The sequence below is a fragment of the Choristoneura fumiferana genome, chromosome 2 (assembly GCF_025370935.1).
Source record: "Choristoneura fumiferana chromosome 2, NRCan_CFum_1, whole genome shotgun sequence".
NCBI classification, from domain to species: Eukaryota; Metazoa; Arthropoda; class Insecta; order Lepidoptera; family Tortricidae; genus Choristoneura; species Choristoneura fumiferana.
Window position 1 is genome coordinate 13,989,971 of NC_133473.1, and position 27,186 is coordinate 14,017,156.

A 27,186-nucleotide genomic window follows, 5' to 3' on the forward strand; every position below is an offset into this window, starting at 1 on the left:
AAACATATACAGGGTGGATTTCGACGAGGGACCTTTGCGGAGATATTGCATTGTTTAAGTGATACACAGTCGATTTATAATGTTTAGAAACTTAAACAAAGTAAAAAAAAAAATACAAAATTCACTCATTTTTAACTGTGGTGATAACCCTATATTGCATCTGCACATAACGGCAAGATGGCTAGATTAAGGAATCGCCGTCGGAAAAACTCGGGATATTACGTTTATTTCCGAGAGTTTGTTGTCATCGATGTAATACGATACGAAAAAATACGAATATCAATTACTTTATTACAATTTTTACATACGGTGTTCAAATGTTCCTCCGTGTCTAATAATACACGCTGCAGCCCGTGCCCGAGTATGTATTTTGTAAGGGTGAAGGCGCGGGCACGTTTAAGAACTTTTAGTACTGCGGTATGACTTATTTCGAAATGTCGACCAGCTGATCTCGAACTTTTTCTTGGATTCCGCTCAAAATACCGCAGTATTCTTTCTTCAAGTCTAGCCGCAAGACGAATAACAGGTCCTCCACGTTGATCGTTCTTAGCTGTTCTTGGTACAATGGGCGTGAATGGGCTGATTGTTGGTGACACGATCACAAGCACGTAAAATTGTCCTACGACCTGTTGGGTGTGGTGGTGAATATGTTTCCCTGTAACGTCCTTTGGTAACGTCGTAAAGCTTCAACCGCATTATGATTGTAGCTTGCGTATAACATGAGCAAATTAAATATCCACGTGCATCTAACAAAGGCATTTTCATGTATAGGAAGCAAATGAAATGAACTTAAACGTCAATTTCATTTCAAACATCATATTTATGATATGTTTATGATCGATTTTTCAATCATGCAAAGAGTTTCGATAGTTGTAGAAAATGCGTTGGTTCTATCTCGGCTCGGCGAATGAAGAGTCCTATGACAACCTATTACTACAACTTTAGTGCAATATCCGTCAAATATTGGTAAGTATTCAATTTTTTGGCGATAACCAAAATAAAATAAAAAAAACAAGGACAGCCAATTGTATGAATTGCTGATCAACCAGGGAACAATTTCAATCATTCAAAATAATTTGATGAAGCGAGTTAACGAACTAAACCTTATCAGTTTAGGTAGGTAAACAGAGACATTTTATTTATGATGAAAGAGGTTACTATCTTCTTTAATTGTTTATGACGATTGAGTACATTCGAGTGAATGTCAGTGTCATGTCATGTCATGTGAGTTATTTGTTGTGGTTAGAATTATTAACTAAGAAATTGGATTCGCGCTGTCATCGTTCATCCACCATTACCTCTCATATTTCGTTTTCTAGGAATTTTTTATCGTACAACGGCAAAAACTACTAACACTGGCAAAATTGGCCCCGATGGACAGAGCCATATTTTAAGAAACAACAATAAGAAATACATAAATACTACGAGACAATCACCTCTGCAAATCCTGCAACGATTTTTTTAGCGTTGCACGAAGACCTAAAAATGGGCAAATGGCAACATATTAACGTAATATCCTGACGTCTAAAGATTGTTTACAAGTAAGAACATTGACCCAGCCACTAGGGTTGGCACAAAGTAGTTTTTGGTATGAATGTTTAAAAGGCTATAACTTGAAAACGGTAACATATATTTCCATAGTTTCTATGGGGAAATATAGTGCTAAGGTTGAACTATCTGCCAGTTCCGCAAGGCCCTCGTCGAAATCCACCCTGTATATTAAAATAAAATTGGAAACAATGACATTACAGATTACATGAAATTAGGTTTTGCACGGGAACAGTTTCACCGTACCTACTTGTTTTTGCAGATAGAGGTTACCCGTGTCACCTACACTAGGCTAGGCCTGTCCTGTAGGATGACACCGTTACAGTGATAACCTATTAAACTATTTAAATGTTAAAGAAAATGAATGAATGATGATGATGAATGTTATCGCTCGATAATCTTAAAAATATTGATGTCCAATTTAAGATTACATTGGTCATTGATAAATTGATTGATTATAATCTGTTACGCACTAGCTTTTACCCGCGGCTTTGCTCGCGTGAACCATAAACATTTCAAAGAAGCAAGCATTTAAGCAAGCATGCATTCAAGACTGCATTCAAGCATGCAAGCAAGGATGTAAGCAATCAAGCAAGCATGCATGCAAGTGAGCATGCAATCAAGCATGCAATAAGCATGCAAGCAAGCATCTAAGCAAGCATGCATTCAAGCATGCAAGCAAGCATATAGATAAACATGTATGCAAGCATGCAAGCTAGAATGCAAGCAAGCATGCAGATAATAGATCAAGCAAGCATACTCCGAAATGTGCAAGAAATAATGCATGCAAACAATAGATCACAAAGGTGCAAGCAATAATGCAAGCAAGCATGCAAGTTATTTAGTTCAAATTTTTTTAAACATTGTCTGAAAAAAAAACCACTTATTTCGTATCTCTATTGACGTGAAAGATCTAACATATACGAAATCTACATATTTGGGTTCGTCTTTGACGTCTCTAAAATCTGGTCGAAGGTTTTCATTTGAAAAAAACAGTTTTTTGGCCTAAAATTGTTTAACTTTGATGCCAAATATCTCGAAAACTGAAGTAAATATGGGATAACAAACATACTCACTCACTCGCAAACTTTCGCTTTTATAATATTAAGTATGATTAATCCACGCATTAAGAAGTAAATACGTTTCATTGGCAGCATACAGTCAAGGTCAATACCTACTGTGTATACGGCACAAAGCCGCATTGAGATGTAGGTATACAGACTTTATTGCTGTGGCGATAAGGTTGATGTATTTGCCTATACTTTTGCAATTTTGCGTGCTTCCATATTTGTGGCCTGGGCTGTATTTACTTTGTAATTGAACTTAGGCTTATGTTCCACCAAGCTACTTGTAATAACACGTGTAGATATCACTGACGGGAAGCAACACTGATGATTTTCAGGCAAAGAAGTTTTACTCTGCTAATTTATTGATGTTTATACTCGACAGGTACACAGGCGAAAGTTTACAAGTAGGCGACTGTGGTATAACATTTGCTAAAATTTCGGAAGATGAAGCTGGTACTTGGACATGCCACATGGGTCCAGGCAACCAAGTAGGCTTAGAAGTCACCGATAGTTTTAACGTGAGAGTCACAGGACCTTTAGCGGCTAATAGCAAAGAAATACAAACGAGCATCGGTGATACCGCCACTTTATATTGCCATACAGCCAATGGGATGAGGCCTTTGGATTACTGCCGATTTAGGACGCCTCGTGCGGTCGGAATGAGCATTGATGCTACTATTACGGAAGAAAAGTAAGCATATTGTTTTTTTTCGTAAGTAGTTAAAACCAGGGTTACTTTAGGAAATTTTGAGGCTACTTTGATAGATTTAAAATGGTTATAAAAACGCAAATATTCATGGCTCGATTGAGCAAATGAAGTAAAAAGTTAAGTAATTTATGAAGGTAGGTATTGAACTGCCACATATGGTCTAAAAAAATAAAGACCAAGTAGTCCCTGTATTTTAAAGTAACCCCGTTTCACGGTAACTTTTGACAGCTATAGTTCCAAGTCAATCCAAGTGTTTTAAATTGTTTTCGAATGACATTTTAGTTTTGCTTTTATAATGACTAATCTAGATCACGCACTACTGTCGTAGTTGTGTATGATAGTATCTAAAGATGCCAAGTTTCAAGTCAACCAATTCAACTCAATAAATCAATAGTTTTACCTTATCTTTGTCTGCGCATCTAACTCCTACGAGACTTAATAATAATAAATGTTAGGTATGTTCGTGTTTGTGGTCGCGTAGATCGGAAACAATAGAAGTTTTATTGTTATGAATTCTAACGCCATAGTAACATATATATTTGAAGACACAGAGTTGGCTGATATTTAATTAAGTTAAAAGAAGATATAGGAAGAATAAATAAACTTTTATTTACAGCGCAATACTCAATCGCTACTATTTTACGCCTGGTCGAGATTTAGACTATGGAGATTGTTCGTTGACGATACGTTCAGTGCAACAAGAGGACATTGGTGTTTGGACATGCGCAGCTTTGGTCCACCAAGATATCGCTGAAGCCAGAGATACAATTACTGTTTCCATTGGAGGTAAGTGTTTCTAGATTTTCAAGGAGAAGGCGTAAACAGTACTTGTCTATAGATCATGTTAAATTCATCTAAATCAAAATGTCAACGTTCAAAAATTACATGTGCACATTAAAATAAAATAAAAAAACTTAAAAGTAACACAAAGTTAAACCCTATTATTTATAAAATATATCCACCAATTATCCTAATTGTATACATACTTTGAAAGATTAGTCTAACATTCCTACTTCTTGATATCCTATATGTACAGTCGCTGGTACTTATTATAAAAACAAAATAAAGCCTTAAAAAATACCTCGCTAAGTTCTATACGTAAATGCTTTAATTGTCAAATCCAATATTTTTGTCCTTGACTACAAATCTTGGAGCAATGTAAATTAGCAGATCTCTGGGGTCTCTGGGTCGCAAAATCACTTGCACTTTAATAAGAGGCAAGATTTCAATAGCTAATATCACTTATTTCTTCAGGTGCGCCATCCAGTACTCGAACTTTATCACAAGCTGGCATAGCGGGGATGGTGATCGGTCTAATCGGGCTTCTGGGGTCTTGGCTGGAGTCGTGTGGTTCCAGAGACACAAGTTCTTCCCCGTGAGATCCAACAGAAGCACAGATCCTAACATCACGTTCACACGAACCATTTCAACAGGCGGGAGTATTAGCTCTAGCAATAGCAGTGGCCCCGAATTTGAAGTTCAGATACGCAATATGGATCCTTCGCCCCCACAATAAGAGTCCAAGTAATAATCTAATCACAGGAATGAGGGCCAAAAGACAGGCGAAACATGGCTAGATAGCGTTAGCATCGTGAGGTTTTTTTGAAGTTCTGGTCTTGCTTGCAATTGGCTAATAACTTATAAGTAAATAACTAAATGAGCATGGGCTCATTGCAATGGTGCAAGCAAGACCGTTACCATCCGTAACGTCAAAAAAACATCACGATACTTACGCCATCTAGCGATATTTCGCCTAGCGTTTAGCCCTCATTAGATCGTTGGCACCAATCTCTACTTACTTACTTCGACTTACGAACTTATCCGACAAAATAGGATGGAGAAACATTATTCAATAGATCAGTAGGTAAAAACACGTATCTAATTCGCCTAAAAATAATGGAGCTGCACTACCCGACCAAGCTAAGTTTTCACCTCGCGTCTTAACAAGAACAGTTCAAAAATTTAAATTTCAACAAATAGGAGACGTAAATTCGTAAGACGCGTAGCGGCGACTAAGATGCTAACCGTACTGACGCGACAGGGCGATCGCGGGCAGGTGAGCTGGGAAGCGGGCGGAATTTCGCATTCCAACGAGGTGCAAACTTAGCTTGGTCGGAATATAATGAGGATCATTAAAATTGTAGGGTAGTTGTGTGGCTGTGGACGTGCAATTAAAATACTCAGTAGGTCGAGATTCAATAAGGTTGGAAGTTTTGGCTTTGGTTGTATGTTAGACATAAGTATAAAAGGTAAAACTCGATGACGAAAAAAGCGAAGCGAAGCTTATATCGATATAAGGTCTGTGCCCATAACACTCACTGCGAAGACGAGTCCAATGATTCTTTGTTTATTATTTTTATTTATTATATTCCGTAGCAGACGAGGTATATAGGGAAATATCACATATTTAGGCGATAATTAATTATATTGAAATTCTTACAAATAAATAGTACAATCAATAAAATTGAAGCAACTTTTATTACCTTCATCGTAAAAAACACGTTTTTATACAATATGTACAAAGGTTCTTCACAAAGAAATCTTAATTCACTAATCGAGTCATGTGCCGAAAAGCTATAATTAATTATGATTGATCTAATTATAATATGATTGGTTTTTTGGGAGTATTTTTGTATTTTTTATTTCAACTCCAAATTTGTTATTTTTACGGGTATCTTGTGAAACCATATCGAAAATGGTCTCTTTTTCTGGTTTTTCTGTGCATCCATGTCTCAGTTTGTATTTTCGATTTGCTACTTATAATAATTATCGGCGTTCATAATCACATTCACGTTATGCTGAAATAAGTCGGATGCATAATTACATCAAGATCTCCGAAATCTTTTAATGGGTTACAATTTATCGTGTACATTATTACATTACATCGTGGGTGTAGGTACATTATATCGTTACAAAAATAATTTAGTTGACAAAAGTATGCTAGTAATAAATTATGTGCGAACAATTATTATCCTTTCAGCTTTGGGTAAGTATATTTGATAATACGATGCACTGAGACCTACATTTTTCTAATGTTTGTGTACAGTCAGTCAATTTAAGCCCTAGGCCACCGTAATGATTTGATTTGTTTATAACAATGCTTATCATTGTTTTCGTACAACGTTATTTGTACTTTAACAAGTCATAGTTTTATCATTTGATAAATCCATATCAAATCTATCTAAATATTCTATCAAAAAGGTATCTCGTTAAAAATAACTTCGGTACCAACAAAGGTTAATCGTAATAATTAAGTAGTCTTATTATTTTGACAATGCTTTAGTCAACCGGTTTGTATCCAAGCACGATCTGGTCGATGGTGACTTTGTTGAAGAATTTGTTGATGGCCTTGACACAGGTGCGGACGATTTGTTTGATTACTGGAGGTGCGAGGTCGTCCATTAGTTGCTGCCAGTTCTGGTTTGCGAACTCGTGAGTGGCGTCCGCTGTAATAAAAATAGTAAATTGATTACATATGCAAATGATTAGTAATATAAATCGTCGAATTGTTGTGAATTCGTGGGGCACAGTTTTTGAGCTTTTATGTGGGATATCTGTGGCATTATAAATATCCTTCAATTATAACAGAAACTTAACAGAGTGTTGAAACAGGGTCGATCGGTCTGTTACAAAATGTCACTAAAAATGTTACATATGATTCAAAGAAAGAAAGATGCGTTCTTGCGTTGGGCAAATATATAGGTTGTAATCCTTGAAATAATTTACTATCAAATGAATTTAGAATTATTTGTTTTCGACAAAGTACCCAAAGCTACGTTGTTAACCCTGTGCATTCTTTACAGAAGGTAAAATTGGACATGACTAAATTTGTATTATTTATTTCTCGGATCAGAGAACGCTTCGGTATCCTAAAGATGAAGGTAATTGATGATTGCATTGATCGTGTACGCCCACCTTGATTTCCGTGTATATGTTCATTGTATCGACCGACAATTTAAAACCTTCATCTTGAAAAGCTGTTAGTTTATACAGTGAAGCGACGATAATTTAACGAACTTTCAGCCCGGCCCTTGCCCGGCCACGACAATACGCGTGATCGGCGGCGCGGCGAACGTTTTCTCTGTTCATATACAGCATAGAATAGAAATAATAGGGTTTGAGAATAGGACGGACTCATCTGCTGTTCCCATGGGTGTCGTAAAAGGCGACTAAAGTCGCACTCACATTTAGGACGCTGTTATGCAATTGTGTGTCAACCCTGATTAATTCTGCAATACAATGTCAACCCATAAAATTAAGAGTTGACATTGAGGTTCAACTGATCCTTAACAGACAACGACCAGTCAAGAGGGTAGCGACTTCTCAATCGCAGAAGAATGCATAGACGCTCGGCGCTCATGGATTTTTGGCAGCACATGCAATGAACAGAAAAAAAACTGGCCGCATCGTCATTCGTGCGTACATACCTGGTCATTACCGAATCGTTCGTTAGTGTTTCAATAGGACTTCAAATAGTAAGGGCTTGCACATACCTACATGCAATTTTTGCAACGACTAAATGACTAAACTGTTTAATCGATGCAAAAGTTGTATGTATGCGTTAGCCCTAAGAGTACGTCAAAAGGCACCTGTAATGACTCATAATATGCATGTTTTGTGAGCTTCATTTTTATTCCGCACTTGAATACATGAGCTCAGTGTATCGGTAATTTTGTGAATCGGAATTCCGGCGCATCCCAGATTATTTATTTGTATTATGATGTAATATCATATGAATTACAGGGTATTGTGAAATGTGTTAAAAGATGTCTAAGGTTGTATGTACTTACATACCTATAACTCGCACAATAACAGCTGACTAGGTTTAGTTTACGATTATCCCTGTATTGTTGTTCGCTCTGTACCTACTCGTAATACTAGAAGAACAATGCTAGTTCTCAATAAATGTATAATTATAGGTGAACTGAACTTACCCAACTGTTTGTTTCCATTGAATAGGTTCTTAAAAGCAAACGTCGTCTTCTCGATCTGATAGTTGTAGTTCGGTGTGACCAGTTTGAAATGTTCGCCTTTTGCGTCATTGACGTGGGTTAGCTTGCTTTTGATTTCCACTTTGATGTTATCTGGAAAGGGGAAGCAGATGGGTATGAGTTTTCAAACAACGCACCTTTAGACACCAGTGGCGTGGAGTAAATATTTACGCTAGGCATTAGGCAACCCAGAGAGTAAGAGAAGCGTGAGTTTGGCTTGTTTTTTGGTGTTACAGCTTTTACATAATATACTGACTTTGGAGGTAAAATCTACACATGATTATAGGTAGAGTCATTCACGATGACGCGTGCCGTGGTTCTTATTACAATGTCATTAACATTAATGGCTATTTTTGTCAAAATCACGCGTCTTCGTGGATGGCACTAGGTATACCTACTGCTACAGTGGCAGTGATAATGAGAGGGTATGTGGGTACATCAGTTTGAGCACCACAACCGCTAATTCTTTTCGGCTGTTGACTTAAGACATGCCTAGGTAGACATGCTAGGTACTCGTGCTAGTTTGTGGGATTTAAGGTTTTAGAGAGATGTTTGTCAAACTAAACCAATAAGCGTGAAGACCAAAAAGTTATAAGACCACCTTAATTGGTCGGTACAGTCGAAGGCATAATTAATATCTATACAGCCATAGCGTTAATTATTATATTAATATCTAATTTAATTATAGCATAAAAGTTAATTATTACAGTATAATGGTATATAGATTTATTTTTGACGCCTTGGTAACGTACATTAGGTAGGTACAATTTGTGTGGTCAATTTTCGTGTCACAGCGGACGGAGACTTCAAACTAATTTTAACTACCGGCGTTAAGCTACATTTTGAACTTGAACTCCACTCAATAATCTGCTGTATGATATTTCAGAACCATTTGAAGAAATCTTGGAACAAACATTCAATCATCACACAATGTCTGCCCCTACCGGGATTCGAACCCGCGACCTCAACTACCTACTCAATAAACAGGGCCACTAGCCTATGCGATCGTGACTCGTATATTTGAAAACTAGTAGATTCTATCAGTTAAGTATTTACCAATCTATGCGTACTTTTGATGCTTTTTTTTAACGGTTGAGACGTCCGAAAATATTTGCATTGGGTAAGTACTCTGCATTTTTATTAGGTGGCAAAACCCACGACGTTGATATACTTGATATACCTACACTTACATCTTCTGATGTGTTGTGTTTAATTACATCTTCTGATGTGTTGTTAAAGCAACAAACTAGGCAAGGATATAAACTTAAACCGACTACTGGTAAAAAATTTCAAACTCTACCAAAACTCAATCAAATCAAATCAAAACTGAGAAGAACAAAACCTTGTAATTTTGAGGACTTTCGGAGCTCGTAACTTCTCAAATATTCGCTTAACACCTTCCCAGTCCGGGTGACCCTAATGTGTGTTTAAGGAGCTTTATTTCAGGAGTCCGTGCTTCACCATGGGTTCACAACTTCAAACTGTCCCCAAAGAAAGTAGAAGCACGCTTACACGTGACTTTGACAAAATAAATCATTTCATATGGGGACATTGAATGTGTTAAAAGAAATCTCTTACCGCATTTGATAGTACTATCTCCATGTCCTTGCACAGGCAGAATTAAGATGCGTCCATCGATGGCGTATTGTCCAGTGACGCTCATATTGGCTATGAATGTTAGCGAGAACTTCTCTTCGTCTATGTCCACTCTGAAACAATTACATAAAAGTTATCTCCTAATATTTTCACGAATAAAATTTTTAAATCACTCACTAGCCCATCTTTAACCTATCGGGGACCCTGGGCTCTTGAGGGGAATAGGGCCAAGATTTGTATCCCCCTCGCAATGTGTGAACTTGGGATAAACTATTAGGTACGTAAGGTACCTACTCGTCGCTGTCCCAATAGTTGGCATCTTTAATCTTATGTCATTAGCAATAGAGGTGACAGCAGAGTGACGTCTATTGGGAATTAGCATGTCGAGCACTCGTACGTTTACCTTACAGTCTGAACTCCGAAAGTATTTTTTTTACAGTCACGAGTCAAGAGCCCAGAATGCCAAGTTCGAAAAAGGGGCATGATCGTGATGAGTAGTTGTAGAAAAACTATATAGGTTGATTTTGAAGTGCAAGAGAAAATTATCGCTGTCAGAGTTAAAGTTAAAATATCTTTATTAAATTTTGGCTAAAGGTACATAGGCGTTTCACCAGAGATGTGCGAGGATAGGTATGTTGCGAGAATTGTGTTTCTCATGCATGAACCAATAGAAATTAACCTATCCTATCTCTATACTTGGTTTGGATAGGTGTTTAACTAAATGTAAACAAACTTCAGCTGTCAGATTTGATACATTCAGGGATTTAAAACATTTTACTTATCTATCATTGTAATGCAAACTAGATTAGTGTATTTCAATACAGAAATGTAAATGTTTAGATAGTTTAATGGGTGAATTTCAATGTTTAAGACGCCAATTGACGTTGTTTTGTTTACATCTAAATGTAACTAATTAAATACCTATCGAAACCAAGTATTTATTTATTTGTTTATTTATTGATATACAAACAGTGTTTACACAGGAAATAACATTAGATTTACAATGGTTCTTATACTATATGTAACACTAACAATAGGTATATACAGCGCTCAACGTTTATGTGAATAGATTAAATAGTATTTTAGATTCATCATCCCAGCCTATATACGTCCCACTGCTGGGCACAGGCCTCCTCTCAGAACAAGAGGGCTTGGGCCATAGTTCCCACGCGAACCCAGTGCGGATTGGGAACTTCACACGCACCACGCATGATATTTTAAAACCTGAGCAAAATGGGTTCAGAAAGAAAAAATCAACAACATTAGCATGCTTCAAACTAAACAATAAAATAACGGAATGCATTGACAACAGTGTACCGATAGGAGTGCTATTTCTTGATATGTCCAAGGCCTTTGACACCGTATGTCACAGGAGCCTACTGGATAAACTAGATAAGCAGGGGATACGAGGACCTGCTTATAATTGGCTTAAGAGTTACCTACACGAACGAAAACAATATACTCAAATAGATAAAATAGAAAATAACAGTCTCACTTCTTTTAAATCTAGATGCAAAATAAATTCATATGGCGTGCCTCAAGGCAGTATCCTGGGGCCATTATTGTTTATTGTCTATATTAATGATCTGACTGAATCAACTAGGCATGACTGTATCTTATTTGCAGATGATACAACAGTAGTAGTTAAGGGTACAGATCCAAATAAATTTCAATATGACTTAAATACAGCACTAAAGGATGTGATCAGTTGGTTGAACAATAATAATTTAAAAATAAACTTAAATAAAACCAAATTCATGCAGTTCTTATCATACAAGGGTAAAACACAAAAACTAGTTATCAAACATAATGACATCGGTATTGAGGAAGTAAAAAGCGCGGTATTTTTGGGTATAACTCTAGACTGTCATTGTAACTGGAAGGAACATGTTGAAGGAGTATGTAAAAAGATTGGTAAATTCGTATTTGCATTGTGGCGAATTAAACAAACTGTATCGGAAAAAACAGCTCTAATGGCCTATCACGGCTACATTCAATCAGTTTTGAGATACGGCATACTTATGTGGGGAAACTCTGTTGATGCAGACCGGGCTTTTGTAGCACAAAAAAATGCGTCAGAACGATAGGCGGGATTGGGTATCGAGAAACATGTAAAACTCTATTTATTAAACTTAATTTACTTACGGTACCCTGTCTCTACATATACGAGGCCGCTATATTGTAAAACTCAATACTGAGCTGTTCCTCTCGGCAGACAAGCCAACAAATAGACCCCATAGACGATACCAATTAGTACTACCTAAACATAGATTGGTTCTAAGGAAAAAAAGTGCATACTATATGTGTATTAAAATTTATAATAAAATTCCTGCTACATATAAAACATTATCCAATACCGAATTTAAGGCGAAACTGTACAAATTCTTATGTAATGCCTGCTTTTACAGCATTGATGAATTTTTTAGCTATAAGTTTTGATTTGACATTTAAATACATAAAATTTAGAAATTTATTGTAATGATGAGTATAATGATAAAAATATAATAATATTACAATTAAAATTAAGTTCTACCCAATTGTATTCCAAATATACTTGACATGTATGGTTGCTGTTAAATTTAAATGATGACGGCAATTCTATGCTATTTTGACACTTTAATCTACTGTTCTGTCTTCAATCTCTAATTTTCACATGCCTGATGGCCGAACATATTACGGATCGCTAATAATACTGTACCTACCTTATGTATATGTACCATATGTTCTGTGAATAAAATATTCATTCATTCATTCATTCATTCATACCATTGAATTGCTTCGCAGGTTTGTGCAGGTTTCCTCACGATGTTTTCCTTCACCGCAAATGTAATTCCGCACATGAATTTCGAAAAACTCAGAGGTGCGAGCCGGGGTTTGAACCCACGACCCTCTGTTTGAGAGGCGATAGGTTAAACCACTAGGCCACCACGGCTCTTTAGATTACATTTTAAGTATAGTCTAGTAGAAACAGCTCAGCTTATTTCAATTTCACAACTTGCAGCAATTTTTAAGCCAAATGCCGGAGTACTTATAGACATCGAAGGCGCACAAACGCGGTCGATAATAGTCTTGTGCCTACTTCCTTTTTGTTCCATAGAGCTGATACTACTATTCTTTTGCTCCGGTTCCTACATATTATATATGTTTAGGCGTTAACCGCATTAATTAGATAGGTACCTAATATGTTTAGGCGGCAGGTAACCAGAATTAATTGAATAATTCATGTGTTAACTAATTTAAATACCTACGTAGCCTTATCCGAGCTGGTTGGGGATTTAGTTTTTTTTGTTGGTTAAAACTATAAATAGGCATTGGCACGTGTAGTGTATCTAACATCACATCACATATAATCACATGTTATTGTAGGAAATATCATTGGATAATTTGTTACCCTAATATATATATACCTACTAGGCAATGGTTAATAACAATAAATCATTTAGTTCAAGCCACGAGAGCACATAACATTTTGTTGCTTACTATACAAATACAATAAAAAACATACACTTAACGTCACGCCTGTGTTCCCAATGGGGTAGGCAGAGCACACGAAACGTTACCGCTTCGAAGCCACTTTTAGCAATTTTGGATTTTAAATTTGACTAAAACAAGACAAGTTTGACAAGAAAAAAAATCAACAATAATAATGGATTTATGATCAAACTAGCCGTTACCCGCGACTCCGTTCGCATAGAATTCGGTTTTCACTATTCCGCGGGAACTTTGCAATTTTCCAGGACAAAGACTATCCTATGTCCTTCCCCAGCCCAGGACGCAAGCTATCTGTATACCTATTAGTATAGCTATTTCATCTTAATCGGTTCAGCAGTTTAGACGTGATGAAGTAACAAAGAAACAAACAGACTTACAAACTTTCGCATTTATAATATTAGTGCGATTAAAACCTAAAAAAATAAAGAAAATAATTTGTCAATAAATAAGTAATTGCATAAGTAATACAAAGATAGAACAGTCGTGTATATAAACGTTCGTTGTCAACATACGGGGATTCGAGCGGGACCTCTAGTTTCATAGCCAGGGTCAGTAAATCAATAGGCTGTCCGGCCCGGCCCGGTCTTTAAAAAAGTAAATAAGATTAGATGGAAAATTAAAAGAGCCGATACCTAAACAACACGGGTCGCTTACGGGCAGTCCCTCATAGAATGGCATTAGCGGGAAAAAACCCGCGCGTTATAGGGCCCAAATACTATGAACACCTACCCTCACACCTAAAAAGCGAAAAGAACGATGAAACGTTTAGCCGTCGACTAAAAGACCTTTTGTTGGAAAAAGCGTTTTATTCCGTAAATGAATTTATGAATCTGACATTTTAATTTTATTGTTTAAATTGTTATTATTATTTCTTGTTTTTATTTTATTGTTTTTACATTGACATTTAAATTGTTACTCAATTATTAATCTTTACATATCCTTGACATTTATTCTTTATATACATTTCAATGTGTTTTCAGTCTGACGATCCCTTGAGGAGAACCAGTCTAATTTAAATTGTTTACATTCACATGACATGCTTAGAATTTTATTTTTTATAATTATTACTAATCATATTACCTTTGACGATTTCAATACAAATTCTTATAACTGACATTTATGTAAATTATAATGTAATGATGTATTGAATGAATAAATAAACTAAACTAAACTAAACTAAAACCTACCCTAAAACTAACCTAAACAAATAGTGCATTCCTAACTAATGACGCATTCCTAAATAAATAGCGCACAATATTGTTAAAGGTTTAGCCCTCGAACTACGGAAGAACGTCATGTTCATGTCATGTTCATGGCTGAATTACCTCAAGTTTGTATGAAAAAGATTCACACAAATATGCAAATTCTTCCACAGGGTCACATAAGTCAGATGTGGGGTCTACACGAGCTCCTCATTACTAGCCAATCATAATATTGCTAAACAATTATTTGCACACAATGTGCGCATTTACCGGGCGCTTAACAATACGATCCGAGGCTGGTGCACCAGAGACGTTCGAGGAAAACCACGTTTTTTTCTGTTTCGTGTTGAAAACCTACCAATAATCCTAATATAATAATCTCCTTGCTCATCGCAGCTTTGGAAGAATAGCGAGTGAAGTTTTATATATAGAAGAAAAAAATATGGTACGCAACCTCGCAACTCTAATCTATATTTGACTTCGAAAAAAAAGTTTAACGGCCATGTTTCTTTCGACGCTGGTTACCACTATAAAGTGACTGTAAAAGAGCACTTTGCGGCCTACTTAAAGAATAATAGTTTTGATTTGTATTTAATACACACTAAATATCCACAGCCTGGCTACATTATTCGCTACATTCGCTTATATTAGCTATATAGGTACGCGGGACAAGAGGAGATAAGAGGACAGAGACGGAGGAAATAAGCAAGCAAGATCCTGAAACAGTTAAATAGAAGGACCCTAACAAGTTTTGATACCTACAGGACCCACCTGGGGCAAGCTACGTGCATCCCACTACACATCTTCGCGTCTCTCCTCTTCCTAGCACATCTCTGTTGTATGCGTAGCCTTATAATTGATTGATTGAATGATTGATTGGTGGAACTGGTATTGGTTTGGTATCAGATCACCTCTCGTGTCATGAGTTAATTATCGATATCAGGATAAGTACTATTATTGCGCAAAATTCCTCTAAGAAAAAAGACTCAGATTGCATGTCATCAGGTTATTTTGTTAATATTCTTGTTTCTTTAGGTACCGATATTTTAAATACAAAGGTAACTCTGTTAGTCTGTTACCTCTTCACGCTCTAACTGTTGAAATAATTTAAATGAAATTTGGTATAGATTAGGTAAAGGAAGAGATATGTAAGTTTAGACCTTAAGTGCACTTTCGTTTTGCACGCACTGCAGTTAAACGTGTGCGGTTTGAGCGCACCGTTTCTTTCACAAGCGATATTCTGAAGAGGGATGGCGCACTAAAAGCGTTAGTGTTTAATCATTATAAAATAAACATCTGCATTTTTTTTGATGATACAGGCAGGTAACCATTTTCTGTATGAACTTGCATAATAATAATCCTTCTTACAATTATCCCGATTATTGCTTGCGAATGTAATGATAGAATGATACGGCACCTTTGACCGTTCATTATAAAGATGCGCCTAATAATGATAAAGACCATGAATACAGGAATTATCGTACAATACTTAATTATCTACAATTTCTGCGCATTTATTTCAATATGTGATATTTATGTGTTCTCGAAAAACAAGTTAGTTCCGCGCTTAGCGGCCCGGCCAAGGTTACGCGCGCCCAGCCCAGCAGGGCTACTACGAAATCCCAAAATCGAAGTTCGTCTCGTACCGTCCCTCTCACTCTCGTATTAAATAATATAAGCGGCAGCGGGACGGTAGGATATGAACTTCGATTTTCGAGTTTCGTAGTAGCCCAGCTGTACTACGAAGTGCAAAATTCGAACTTCTTATCTTGCCGTCCAGATGGCGCAAATGTTATTTAATACGAGTACGAGAGTGAGTGGTATCCCTCTCACTTTAGAAATTTGAAAATCAATACGATACGATAGTACGATACGTAGAAGCCCCGCTGTTCATTACGTGTGTTGCCAGGTTACAAATGCGGCGAGCGTGTCGGCTGAGCAATGCATTGAGAAAATTTATAAAAAAATATAGTTGAATCCCGAAAGAACAAAAAAATAAATCTCTGTAGCTTAAAAGATTTCGTAATAATAAACAAAAATCACTTAAAAATATATTATTATGTTATAAAACTAAAAAGATAAATTTTAATCTCGTCAACTTTCATCGCGTAAAACGGAACTCTATTTCAATAGAGTTTGACTTTGCTTATCGGCCGAATCGACCCAATCTTGTCAAATCGTTTGACTCGCATCATCTGTCAATAGTACGAGAGCGAAGGTCCTTAAATGCGTCTTTGTATCGAGTGTTTCGTATTGTTTGATGTTTTGAACTGTTACTTTGTTATTCAATTTTGTTATTACGGTTTTTGTTAATTTTTTTACCGTTACCTATTAGTTTTGATAAAGTGCCAAAGAAGATCGCATGGTTTGTGAGATCCCGATAGACAAGCAAAAACACTTGCTACGCGGGTGAAGCCGCAGGCAAAAATCTAGTTAAAAATATAAACTATCACTAATAAAATCGATTACACACCCTTAGCATATTTAATCGAGAATCGCAATAAATCGATTTGAGTTTACATTGTCACAACCCTTTAATTGCTTAATGACATGTGTACCGTACCCATTTTATCCGAAAAGTACTATAGTCCCTTGTTGAACAATCTACTATTATAAGCTTCGCTCGCGAAAACCTTTAAATCTGACAGTTGAATTGAAATGCCCAGATTCAATTATGTAATGAGGGCTATCGTTTTTTGTCTCACTAGATGGCGCACTGTTTCGTGAGGTTTTTAAGTATGGCTTTTAAAGTCTGTTATTACGGGCGTAAAAACAAAGTTTATATTAAAATCATATTTAATACACCTTAAAACCGTACCATAAAATTATCGAGCATGCCACAGTGTTGCATAGTCCCCGTTTTGTTCGGAAAAAAGGGAGGACAAAGGTTTCCGAAAGACAAAACTGTCTCAAAACACGGACATTCATTGCCCCGGAACGCATATTTGCCATAACTAATTTCAGATATTGCAAAATATTCACAAAATTATTCTAATTATAAATAAACCCGCGTACGCGTAGCTCACCCAAAAACTATGAGATTTGACATTTCGGAGACCTCACGCTACACTAGCGCCTCTAGTGGCGAATTCATACGCGATAGCCCTCATTGGATTGGGAATATTTCAATGGGTATTTAAAAAAAATACAAAAAAACACATCGCACTAAATACTGTCAAGTGTAAAAATATGAACTTATTCAAAGTTTCAAAAATAAATACAACCGACTCATATTCCGACGCAATAAGACCGCAGTAACATATTTTTGAGTGGTTCAAATATATACTTATTTTTGCACTTGACTGTACCTAACTACCTACTAGAAATATCCACGAGGAAGTCGATTTCCAATGGGAAAATGTTGAATATAAAAATAGCTCAATCACAATGGTTATCGATTGCAGAGAAAAGATGAATCATTCAAAGGGAAACAAATCTGTAACACGGCTAACCATGGCCTTATCTCGCCTTACCTTGTTCAGTCTACATAAGTAACCTAACCAACAGTTAGTTGGAAAACCCCGATTTTGTCACTTCAAAGTTCAATATCTCAAAAACGGCTGAATATCTCAGAACCATCGCTAGTAAACCGGCTTTCAAATAAAAAAAACCGCATTCAAATCGGTGCACCCGTTTAAGAGCTACGGTGCCACAGACACAGACAGACACACAGACAAACTTATAACACCCCTCTTTTTGCGTCGGGGGTTAAAAACAGGCGTGAGCGAGAGGGAACAATTGTTTTACTCGTCTCGCGGTTGCGACACTGGTTACCATATTTGTCACAAGTCACAATGTAATGTAATGTGTGCTAATGAATTATTCTAAGCCCATCTTTCCCTTGTGGTTTTTTCGACCATAAGTTACCATAACACGTGCAATGCAACTACGTACTTAAATAGTATGCATAATCAATAAAATTATAATTCAACCTTACAACGACCAGTATTTGTAAAGATATCAATGAAATTATATATCTAAACCATGTGCTTGCACTGTTGTGTTTCGGCGTGGAGAGTAAGACAGCCGGTGAAATTACTGGCACTTGAGGTATCCCATCTTAGACCTCTAGGTCGGCACCGCATCTGCAATACCCCTGGTGTTGCAGATGTTTATGGGCGGTAGTGATCTCTTACCATCAGGAGACCCACTTGCTCATTTTCCATCCGGTCGAATAAAAAAAAATGTTATTTTTGATTTCCGTGTACTGGGGGCAATCCTCAGGTAAAATGAAAATAATTTCTCTTAAGACACTAGTGCCCCAACTCTTACTGTTTAAAAGATAATAAAGAGTTAAAATAATTAATTGTGTAAGCACTAGCATAAAACCGTAAACAGTTTTTTGAGTAACCTAAACTTCTAATCATTGATCCAAGAACCTAAATGCCATAATATCGGATTATTTCAATTATTTTTTTGGAAATAAAGCTCTATTGTTAAGTTACTATCGTTACTATCAATGTAAAATATCATGTTATATTGTAACTAATAAAAATATTATGATTTCTATAGGTACTAAGACCGTTTCAGATTCAGGTTTTTTTATTTGAAAGCAGGTTTTCTAGCGATGGTTCATGGACATGTTTTATCAAAATCGGTTCAGCCGTTTTTTGAGATATTGAATTTTGAAGTGACAATGTCGGGGGTTTTCCAACTTTTTGTTGGTTAGGTTAGGTTAGGTTATGTAAATTAAAAAATATTTCAGCCTAAGTAACTTCCTACCTTTGACATTTAATTTGTCCATTCATTATTTTTTACTTATTTTGTTAGTTTAATGGCTAATTTTGACAAAATCATGCGTCTTCGTGGATGGCACTAGGTATAGTCGTCTACCTCACCTACGTACCTACCTAGAAAAATATTTTCAAGGGTTTTGTAGTCGGTTTCAATTTTTTTATTTTTTTGGTGTCGGTTTTACTTTTTTGTTAAAAATTTTCTTTATTTCTCACTTTTTAGTGATTTGTAGCCAATGTACATCTCACAACGATTCCATTAAGCCCAATAAACCGGCCAAGAGTGTGTCGGACACGCCCAAAATAGGGTTCCGTAGCCATTACGAAAAAATTAAGTAATATTTTTCTAAGGATTTCGTATTTTATAAGGAATCTTCCAAGTTTAGGTATATTTTATAAACTGCTAATAATTCTCAAGCAAACTTAGCCGTTATAGTTTTCCTTGTAAGTTTGATATACTTACTACCATTGTGAATTTTTTCAAATTTTTCCACCCACCGGTTTAAATTTTAGAGGGGGTGAGGACGCCCTATTTTAATGAAAATTTGCACTTTAAACTTGAATATTTCGCAAACAAATCACTGAATCGAAAAATCGTCTTAGCAAACCCCTAATGATTTTTTTATTGTAACATTTTGTCGGCATAGTTTACATATATATCCGTGCAAAATTACAGCTTTCTAGCATTGATAGTCCCTGAGCAAAGCCGCGGACGGACAGACAGACAGACAAGACATGGCGAAACTATAAGGGTTCCGTTTTTGCCATTTTGGCTACGGAACCCTAAAAAATGGTTTCTGACTTTCATGCAAGCTTTAAAGCACCAGTTAGGCTATTTGGGCCCAATTGCATAACAAACTACTTACAAGTAATTGTAATAATGCTTAAATTAAAAAAAAACTATCCTGGGCTTGCTTTTAATATTATAGGTAGCTGTAGGTACTTAGCGTTTTTGTACTATGGAAATTCAGTAAGTAATACAATACTATTAGCTTGTACTATTATGCAATTGGGCTCTGAGGGCCTACTCCGAAGTTCGAAAATCGAAGTTCGTATCGTAGCGTACCGTCCCTCTCGCCCTCGTATTAAATACGAGTACTTAGTATACCTAAGTGTCAGAGGGACCGCACGACACGAACTTCGATTTTTCGAATTTCGTAGTGACCCTGCTGGTTGTCACTTACTTAAGATCCTGTACGTCAACGTCGGCGATGCCGTGAAGTTTAGCTTCTTTTAACGACAACTTCAGCCCGTTCCCGTCTATGACGATGTCGTCCAGGTTTACGGGATCCAGAGACGGGACATTCAGCTCAGGAATACCTTTCGTGAAGTACGGGAGACTTGTGATCATCTGTTCTTTGACGCAATTCGCGAAGCCATCGCCGAGTGTGCACGGTTTAATGTATGACGCTGAAAATAAAATAAACGTTAATAAAATGTAGTACATACCCTACCTACCTAGTCTACCTACATAAATAGATATATACTTATACAGATTCGTAAGAAAAATTAAATTAAACAATCCCTACATACCTAGGTACCAAATTTCATCGAAATCGTTGGAGCCGTTTCCGAGATTCTGATTATATATATAAATCGAAGTGAAAAGCAGAGTGTAAAACTCGAGCATTAAACCCATTTTCCCCTCGACTTGTCTATCCACCCACGCCATACCGGCTCGGGTGGCTATATGAAATTCTGGGGTAAAATGGCTCGTTTTATGCTCTTGTTGTACAATCTACTATTTGATTAAACCCTGGGAACACCTATCTTTTTGTGATATAAGGTATCTGATCTAATATGACATAGGTATGCAAAATTTCATGGAAATCGGTTCAGTATGTAGTCCCGGTGTGAAAGCGGAACGTACAAATACACACTTCCTTGACATTAACTTGACAGTTCCTCATAAGGAGATGTTACTTCTTCTCCGTTTGTTTTGTGTGTATGTATGTGTATATCGGGTGGGCCTGTAATACGAGCAAAAAATTAAAACATGATCGTCCTCGTCAAACTGAACAACATGAGTTCAGCGACTTTTAAAAATAATGGAGCCTTTGAAGTTTCCTTTTTTCATACAAATTAAATACTTACTGCTATCAATGTACGCCATCCTAGAACCCAACTGACGTCGCTTGTCACGCTACAAACATCAAGCATTTTGCTTTACATTGCTTGTTCGAATAAACTTAACTAAGTGTAATAAAATTAAAAAAAAAAACTAATTATTTTTAAAAGTCGCTGAACTAATGTTGTTCAGTTTGAGGAGTATGATCTAGGCATGTTTTAATTATTTGCTCATATTACAGGCCACACCCGGTATGTTATGGACCAAGTGATTAATAGGGGCATTAATGGGCATTACGAATAATGACAAGCTGTACCGAGCTAAGTGATAATTATTATCTAAACTTCATTATTTATCACATGTCTGGTTATTATGATTGCTACATGAGCAATAGGAAATTTGATTAAGTAAGTACAACTACAAACTAAGTACACTAAAGTAAGTAGGTACAACTAAGTAGGTACACTGAAGTCTGATTAATTTAACCGGAATGTTATGTGCGACGAAAAGCACAGCGAGGAGGAGCGTGTTAGGTTCAACTATGGCCAGAACAAGCACTAGCCGAGCGAGCGAAGCGAGCGTGCCGCGGCAGTGGCCGGCGAATGCCAGAATTCAATTCAACATAATAAAGCTTACGAGACTGAAATGGTCAATCGAGTGCCGCAGGCCTCTAGGTTGGCAACGCATCTGCAATCCCCCTTGTGTTGCAGGTGTCTATGGGCGGTGGTAATCTCTTACCATCAGGTGACCCACTTGCTTGTTTGCCATCCAGTCGAATAAAAAAAATGTAATGCAATCTACAAGATTTTCCTTGCAGGTCGAAACTGGGCTTTAGACGGTAATTATTCTCGTGTAGCAGATTTTACTTAAGTATAACTACCTATAGTAAATCGATTATAAACAACGATAGCTGGCATGATGGCTCAAGTAATTGACATGAAGCTATGAATTACTCACTTAGCAGTGTTGTAAGTTATTACCTATTCTTAAAACCTTTGTTTATGAACACCTAGTACTATTTAAGTTTGATCGACGGTAAAAATCATTAAAATACTAACAATATTCCGAGAAAAATATAATACCTCTTCGAGTAGTACAGTACCTCTTACAACACCGAGATGAAAATATTGCCTAAAAGATCTGCCTAAACTTGTTTCGAATTTCGTGGTGTCATTTACCTCATTTAAGTAATTGGTTTTGCAGGGAGATGCCTTCACAACGCCTTTGGGATGTCATGGTATAACAGGCTAAATTACCTATATATACTTACTTGCACATGACTCTATGCAAAAGAAAACTGGAAAGCATTGATAAACACTAATAAAAGATGCTGATAAACAGCCTTTCAAATCTAAGTGGATGATTTTTGTGATTTAGTGAAATAAACAGTTTTTTTATTACTTGAGAATTAATTATTAACAAAGACCATATGTGAACCAGGCAAGGGAGCAGGTCTGTTCTGGAGCGGTGGACTATTCAGGACCCGGCGCGGCAAAGCTGAATGTGGCTCCCCCAGCCTTAGCAGTTTATGTACTCGTACCTAAGTACTAAGCATATTTTTAGTTGTTGACTTGATCAGAAGAACCTGTACCCTTAGTGTAAGTTTTCGATTACAAAATACGTCTCGATCGCGTTCGCGTTAAAATCTCAATTTATATGGAAACACGAACAGCGCCTCTAGCGGAACTATTTAGCGGAATCATTTATATAATGCGTTACCTATATTGTCCAGCATTAACTGAGCTTGGAACTCGTCACCATCTTCATTATCATCTCAGCCTATCTACGTGGCTTGGATTTTTGTGTGAAGATATCAGTATTATACCTACGTACCGGAACTTCAGTTTGTAGCTGAAAAAAAAAATTATCTCTAGGAACACTACTTAATACCCTTGATAGTAGTTTTCATCACCGGGGAAAATTGAACAGCAGGAAATAACGGAAAAAGTGTAAGAAATGAGTGAGCTAAAGCGAAATTCTATCGGTTCTTGAAAACGGCGTGCTGTTGATGCGTCTACAGGATGTTTCAAGATTTTCAGAAATTTATTAGTAATAGGAATATCTTTCTACAACGTGTCGTCTACTACTTATTATCAGTAGCGATTGGGTACCTTTTTTAGAGATCCGATTAAAAAAATAAACCTTATAGACGGAGAGCGGACTGCAAAATTTCGTACTTACCTACTTGATACCGCGATGAAATGCACAATGGTTTCCCATAAAACTGATGCTGAGTCCGAATTTAATAGTCTGCCGCGGCGGAACTTGCCGAAAGTACCAAAAAAATAGTCACTTCCGGTGCGAAAAAATGACTATATTGAGCGGGAGCGGAGTAGAGGTTGCTCACATAAGTATGTTGCAGTATATTTACCGCTAGTATAATTACAAGTTTGAGGTTTGTTACGACCTCGCAATTTCATATCGTTTGGTCAAGTGCGGTCAAGTACGGCTTCAGAGATAGAGCCCTGTGACAGACGGACAGACAGACAGACAAACAGCGGAGTCTCAGTAATAGGGTCCCGTTGGCACCCTTTGGGTACGGAACCCTAAAAATGAAACAGCCATAATATGTCAACTTTGATATGTTTTGTATAGGTAATAAAAAAAACATTTGGTCCTATCAGTAAATTTGACGAAGTTACGTTAAATAATAAAAATGCAAGTTAAATGACAAAAAATCGGTACATTCATTTATAATTGAATGTTTTTGTACCTAGATATTGGCTTGGCATAGCATTCAGCATTGGGGTATGAGGGGCACACTAATTTGTTTCTTTTCTTTTCATAGCAATAGACGACTTCGTCTAACAATTCGGCTTCGATGATCCACCAACAAAAATATTTCAAAGAGAGAGAGAGTGTAGTTTTGGGTATTTTGACGTTGTCTAGTATTAATACGGTACGACGCACAAGTAAGGTACGACGGCCGCCCGCGTGGGCCGCATGGCCTGCCGAACTTCCTCAGCGCATCATATAGGTGGCGTCACTGATAGTGTAAGTATATAAAAGGTGGCGTGCATTACTTGAAAAGTTACGACCCGCTAGCGGACCGTATGGCGGTGTGAGTGTTAAATGTGGTTTAATACACTACACATAATAATATCATGGGACACTTGACACCAATTAACCTAGTCCCAAAATAAGCAAAGCTTGTACTATGGATACTAGGCAACGGATAAACATACTCATATAAATAAATACATAATTAAATACATATTAAACATCCAAGACCCGTGAACAAACATTCGTATTATTCATACAAACATCTGCCCCGGCCGGGACTCGAACCCGGGACCTCAAGCTTTGTAGTCAGGTTCTCTAACCACTAGGCCAACCAACCACAAATAATGAAAACTGGTGAAACGCGAGTTGATCTTAGAACATAATAAACTTTGTAATTTGTCTGTTAGCAGCTGTAGGTATTTTATGAACATGAACTTAGGTACCTAGACCTAGTCAGTTTGGTTTTTAGAGGCGTACGGAACCTACGGTGCGTGAGTCCAAATCGCTCTTGGCCGCCTGTTTTTAAAGAACCCTAATGGGTACTTAACCTATTTACTGTTAAAAAAAGCATCTATAGGTACGTAGTAGATAAGTACCTAAGTGATTTGTGAGACATGCTGTAGGTACCTACTTCCCATTGCAAGAAAACTCACTTTTCATAATACGAGATTTACTCCATCCTAACAATGGAGGTTTTATTCTTTTCCTTGAAATGCAAACATTAGTATGACTTTTATGTTATTGCTGCTTTATTTATATTAAGTTGTATAACTAGTTCAAGTTTATACGAACTGTATTTTACATGGATCGATTGTGTTCCTAAAAAAAAGTTAGATTTTCAAATATATCGGACACGTACCTACCTACTTTTTCTTTTGTCAATAAAACAAAAAAATATGGACACATCGCACATCTAGATTGAGAGGGCATCAATAGAAATTAATACAGTATTTTAAATCGGTGGAGCCGTTTCCGAGATTCTGATTATAACGGGTGGGCCCTGTGACAGGAGCAAAAAATTAAACCCCAGGTTCTGCTACTCAAATGGAACTACTTTAATTATGCAACTTTCAAAAATCAAGTAATTTTATCATTATGTTTATTCAAACTAAATTAAATGCTATTTTCAATGTACGGCATCTAATAGCCTAAATGACATCGCCTGTCACGTAAAAAAAATGACCGATTAACAGTAGGATTAACAATACATTGCTTGTCCAATTAAACTTTAAACTATAATACAAATCTCAATAAAAGTTATTTTCAAAAATTGTAGAACTATGTTAGCTCAGGATGAAGTCCGGAAACTGTGGTTTAATTTTTTGTTCCTGTTACAGGGCCCACCCGGTATATATATATATATTTATATATATATATATATGTTCGTTTAAAGGTATTAGATAGATAGATGAAGGAGGACTGCAATTGTAATCAGTGTCAAATTAAAAAAAAACAGGTTAATGTATTATAATGTAGGTAAGTAGGTATGAACTTTAAAATGTATCTAAGTAACATTTTGAAAAGTACCATAGCTTTGATTATTGTATGGGCGTTTTCAAAAAAACGTGTACCTTTTCTTTCAAAATGTATGTATTTAATACTACATACTAATTTTATAGACAGTTTTGTGACGACCATAGTGAGTGTATGGAAAAAAAGTCATGTACATTTTTTATTGGGACCTTTTTTTAAACCATCTGAATCAATTGTGCTTTTGATTTTAAGTAGGAAAAACCATATTTTTCCTAATATTGAAAAAAAAAGAAAGGGTACCCTTTTTTGTGAAATGCCCGTATATCTTTCTATCCACAGAGGGATACAAAGGTGAACTATTTCTAAATAGGGATCTATTCCACGAAACTTTTATTATGTTCCTACATAGGTACATAATAATGTCTTCAAATTAAGTATCTTTTTAATTGGATATTAAAAGGTATATTTATTATGTGTTTGACAACGGACAGAAATAATACTGATTAAACATATAATTTATGGTTAAAGTAAAATTGTATGGCTATTCTTTATCTGAGTTATGCTACATGTGTACCTACAGTTAAATGGGTTATAGTTTGAATTTTATGTAGGTACGTTTAGGTATGTAGGTCCAGTAGGTATATATTTTAAAAAGTATTAAATTTTTCCTAGGTTTGTAGTTTACGCTGCTAGGACAGCAGTAGGAGTCGTAATTAAATTAAATTAATTATTAACGTTATATTAATTTTCAAAATCATTAATTTTCGTTAATTTAGGTGTGAGCGACTTTGTAGTTGTATTTCTAATGTAGTACTTTTTCGCGCTGTTGTGCTGTTTATTTAAATCTAAGCGATAAAAATATTATTATATTCAAATATATATATCTAGTTAATTTTATCACAAGTTGACGACTACAAAAATTAATAAAAAAAAATACTTACGCAAAATATCTCCATTCCCGCTGCAGGCTATCGCAACTAATAACACAAAGCTAATTACGATCATTTTGATAGTCGACTCGTAATAAATACCCGCACAGGATAAACAAATGCTACGCCACGCTCCACACCCGACAGACTACTGTGTCGCAACGACGAAGAAGCTATCTTTATGTATGACTTTTGTGTAGTGCTGACGTCTTGAGTGTGACGGACACAGTAGGGTAACATGCTCTGATACCGGTCATCCCTCTGCAACTGTTCATGTAGAGACGGACTGGCGGACAATTAACGCTATTTGGTATGGAGACCCTTAGAAGGACATACGATAGTTTTATCCCATTTAGTTCTTGCAGGCGCGTAATA

The 27,186-nt window shown here is 36.5% G+C and overlaps 2 protein-coding genes across 2 annotated transcripts; one reads left to right on the top strand and one right to left on the bottom strand.

Moving 5' to 3' along the window:
- Positions 1-2,997: 2,997 nt before the first annotated feature.
- Positions 2,998-5,696, top strand: LOC141444176 (uncharacterized; the record flags this gene model as incomplete). The annotated part of the gene is given in 3 exon segments (XM_074109645.1): positions 2,998-3,306; positions 3,941-4,110; positions 4,579-5,696. Coding segments are annotated over 3 exon segments (604 nt in total), but the record flags the coding sequence as incomplete, so codon positions are not given.
- Positions 5,697-5,783: 87 nt separating this feature from the next.
- Positions 5,784-26,984, bottom strand: LOC141444193 (circadian clock-controlled protein daywake-like). The gene is made up of 5 exons (XM_074109665.1): positions 26,824-26,984; positions 20,523-20,748; positions 9,894-10,024; positions 8,259-8,408; positions 5,784-6,770 (listed from the first exon to the last, which is right to left on the bottom strand). The coding sequence occupies exons 1-5, from the start codon at positions 26,885-26,887 to the stop codon at positions 6,604-6,606; spliced, it is 738 nt and encodes a 245-aa protein (XP_073965766.1). The 5' UTR covers positions 26,888-26,984; the 3' UTR covers positions 5,784-6,603.
- Between the last annotated feature and the right edge of the window lie 202 nt (positions 26,985-27,186).

Coding starts and splice junctions, on each gene's coding strand:
- LOC141444193 (XM_074109665.1), bottom strand. CDS start 26,887: ATGATCGTAATTAGCTTTGTGTTATTAGTTGCGATAGCCTGCAGCGGG. Junction 20,749..26,823: donor CGGGAATGGAGATATTTTGC/GTAAGTATTTTT, acceptor TTTTATTTTCAG/CGTCATACATTAAACCGTGC. Junction 8,409..9,893: donor AGATAGTACTATCAAATGCG/GTAAGAGATTTC, acceptor TCCCCTTTCCAG/ATAACATCAAAGTGGAAATC.